The 3,335-nt window shown below is 39.3% G+C and overlaps 1 protein-coding gene across 1 annotated transcript; it reads right to left on the bottom strand.

The window, feature by feature from the left end:
- Window positions 1-284: 284 nt before the first annotated feature.
- Window positions 285-1,264, bottom strand: LOC131890185 (homeobox protein HB3-like). Its single transcript, XM_059239486.1, has 2 exons — window positions 1,135-1,264; window positions 285-1,000 (listed from the first exon to the last, which is right to left on the bottom strand). Exons 1-2 carry the CDS (start codon window positions 1,136-1,138, stop codon window positions 483-485), a joined length of 522 nt encoding a protein of 173 aa, XP_059095469.1. The 5' UTR covers window positions 1,139-1,264; the 3' UTR covers window positions 285-482.
- Between the last annotated feature and the right edge of the window lie 2,071 nt (window positions 1,265-3,335).

The raw sequence follows: 3,335 nt of genomic DNA, 5'->3' as shown, positions 1-3,335 counted from the left end.
TCGGACTCGTTCGAGTGCTCAGATTTGACTTTCTGCCAGACCAGCGTCATCTCGAGCAAAAAGACTCGTGCTGTGAAATTCTGAGCACAAATGAATATTTTTTTTCTGACGAGTCTAGACTAGATTGAGTTCGTTCTAAAAAGCCAATTTCGGGCGAATTTCTCCAAAATTGACTAAAAGACTCGAGTCCGGACTCGCCCCAGCACTAGGTGCTAGCATGTGCTTCGTTCTTCATAAATCGTTTCGATAGGCCGGGGATATCAGAGGTGAGCAAACGAGGGAAGTGCATCTCACGGGGATTTATTCACATCCGAAGGATTGAATTCACTTATTTTACAAATAATTATACATCGGGGTAACACAATTTTCGATTTTTTTTGTTTGGCTTAAGAACACAGTTAAGACCTTTTAGCCACGACTGGTCCTCTACAGTCCTGAATCAGGAGGTAGTAATTTGACAAACATAACAAAAGAGTGTAGGGTTATTCATCAACAGGAAGTCTGCGAGTAGGCTCCTGTGAAGATTCTGCAGTGATATTATTGGCTTTGGACACTTTGCGATCCTTTAAGCGTCGGTTTTGGAACCACGTTTTCACTTGATGACGGGACAGACCGGTTTTGCAGGACAATTCGATCATTTCGTCTGTGTTGACATATTTTTTCACTGCATACACTTCTTTCAAACAATTCGTTTGATGTTCTGTGTATCGAGAACGCAGCGATGTTGAGCACAAGCCTTTCCACGAGTCAGGGACCACCATGGGAACAAACTGAGGATAACCATAATGCATCGAGGAATGCGTTCGGTAATGTAACTGAAGACGATCTTCAAACTGGCACGGATACAAGGATCCGTGTGGTATACTGGATGAAGGCAAGTATGTTTGAAGGAGACGTTGCTCATCTGACAAAGTTGAATTTTGAGGGATGGATCTTGAGGTTTGCGAACTATTAGATGTGGATCCGTTACGAGACCACTCGTCTTCACGGGGAATCGGATCTGAAGGAGTAAGAACAAAACTCGTCACTTCAAGGCTTCAAAAAAGGATTAAGTGTTAAACCTACTTGACAATAGTGACATTATGTTGAAATTGGGCATGACATAATTAAGCAATATTGTGAATATTGCCATACCCATGATGATAAAAGGGAGGAACGTTACTACACTTTGGTGTCCCGTCAATGACTGATTCAAAACTAGAGCAAAATCCCGACAGGCATCCTCTTTATATATCGCCGACCCGGAAACAAAGTCGGGCGAGCATTGACAGCCATTGACCTGCGCCGGTCAAAGAAGCTACCATAGAGTTGATAAGGATTAGATAGACGAAACCCTCAGGATTCGGTATGATGCTTGCAACGACTGGAAGTCAATAAAATATTGTCAAAGAATTTGACTCTCGCAGAGCTTCAAAACTGGATTGGAATCAGTTTCTGGAAGCTTCTCAATTGCACACCCAATATTTGGACAACCAGCAATCGATTTTTGACCTAATAGCTGAATTTTCCCTTCCCTTGCGCTTTCAAAAAGGTGAAATGAGATTATGCGGAAACGAATAAGAAGTATGAATCAACCTTTGGATTTCTTAAAAGCTGATAAATATTTCAATTCTTTCTGAGCTGATTATGTAAAGAGCTGGATAAAGAAAAATGACACAACATGGATTGAAATCAATAATAAATCATTTTTTTATGCTTTATTAACCAGGAAGCAAATCTTAATCAAATGGCGTTCCAGACTTATGAAATTGGATTAATACCTTTACATACGTTTGGAATGTTTAGCTTATTTTTCCCTTGATTTATATTTTGCCCATTATCCATGCACTATGAAAAAGCTAAAGAAAAGATCACTTTCATAGAATGATTAATGATCCCTAATTACCGAATCGCGAAAAAAGTTTCTCAACATTATACTCGCGATATGGTGTGTCCCCGCTCTTGGTTCACGGATCCTCTAATTTCTCAGTCGTTGGCTCTATCCCTTTTTGCGTTAAGTCATTGTTGATATACATCATAACATTCATTACCCGACCCTTTTTTTGGTGGTGTTGTTTACCATCAAATGTGTATGTTTGTAACTCCTGGTAAGGACATCTGGTTAGTAGTCTGCGTCGTCCCCAAGGCTCAAAGGCCTCAAGGGAGTTTTGTGCCATCTTTCTCCATAACGTTTCTCAATGAGCGTGGTTTGTTAGGGGTTGGAGCGGTATTACCTATTGCTCTGTTTTGTCCTTAATATTATTAGGCTAATCCCACCTATAGAGATTTCTAGATTATTGTGATCAGAACAGAAAAATTCCCCCCAAAATGCGCTATAGGTCATGATGCGCGGATCAAAATGCGCGCGTCATGAAAATGGGGAGTGTTTAGTTGAATTGTGAGCTGTGAAAGGAAAGATAGCATTGCCAATTGCTTGGGGAATTCTTTTCTTCATGAAACGCTGTTCTGGAATTGGTTGGTTCCAACTCCAAACATGCCAAACTCATGTGATCTGAGACATTACAGGGCTGTCCAAATATTTCGGGGCAAGATTTCAAGTGATTCCAAGTGAATGGGTTTGAACTTTAGCACCATTTTTACAAAAGCTAATTGTGGATCAAATGGTTTTTCACACATGTTGACCTTTTGGGGAGAAATGTTCTTCCATGGATCAAAAAATAGCAATAGGACATTAGTTATTGCTTTATGCAAGATGGAGCACTACCTCACATTCCTGCCTGACCCAGAAGTGCTGTGAAAACAACTTTCTATAAGTAATAAACACAAAAATTATGTGGCCACCTTTCCTTTCAGATCTGAATGCAATAATGGATTTCTTTATTTTGCAGATTTTAGAGCAGAGGGTTAGCGAAAGAAACTGACCCAAAGTTGGCACAACCTTAAAGGTTGAGTGTGACAATATTTTTGATGGGCAAGTGCGACAAATTTTATTGAAAAAAGGTAATGCTTTGAGACATTGTTTGGTCCAAAAGTCATTTTACAGAATAATGTTTATTACACTTGGTGCGCCAGAGCATGTCTAGAAATCTTATTTGGCACAATTGAATCAATGCCCTCATATCGTTGTATTAGGTGCCTCAAGGCATCTGAACAACCCTGCATATTGCAATCGACTTTTCATGGCCAATCAAAAGGCGAACGACAACTATTTTTTGGGATTGATAAGATTTTAAGTAAAAATCTAAAGCTTAAAGATTTATAAGTTTTGCATCTATTTTGGGGCATTTGCTTTGTTAGACAATTTCTCTAAATGTAGAAGACCAGCAGAATGAAGCTCGAACGGTTTAAAATAATAAAATAAGCATGCATTATTCAAAAAGATCAATTTTTCATTT

Source organism: Tigriopus californicus, chromosome 11 (genome assembly GCF_007210705.1).
Source record: "Tigriopus californicus strain San Diego chromosome 11, Tcal_SD_v2.1, whole genome shotgun sequence".
Classification (NCBI taxonomy): domain Eukaryota; kingdom Metazoa; phylum Arthropoda; class Copepoda; order Harpacticoida; family Harpacticidae; genus Tigriopus; species Tigriopus californicus.
Note: the sequence above shows the minus strand (reverse complement) of the source record. Positions and strands in the feature narration are given on the sequence as shown.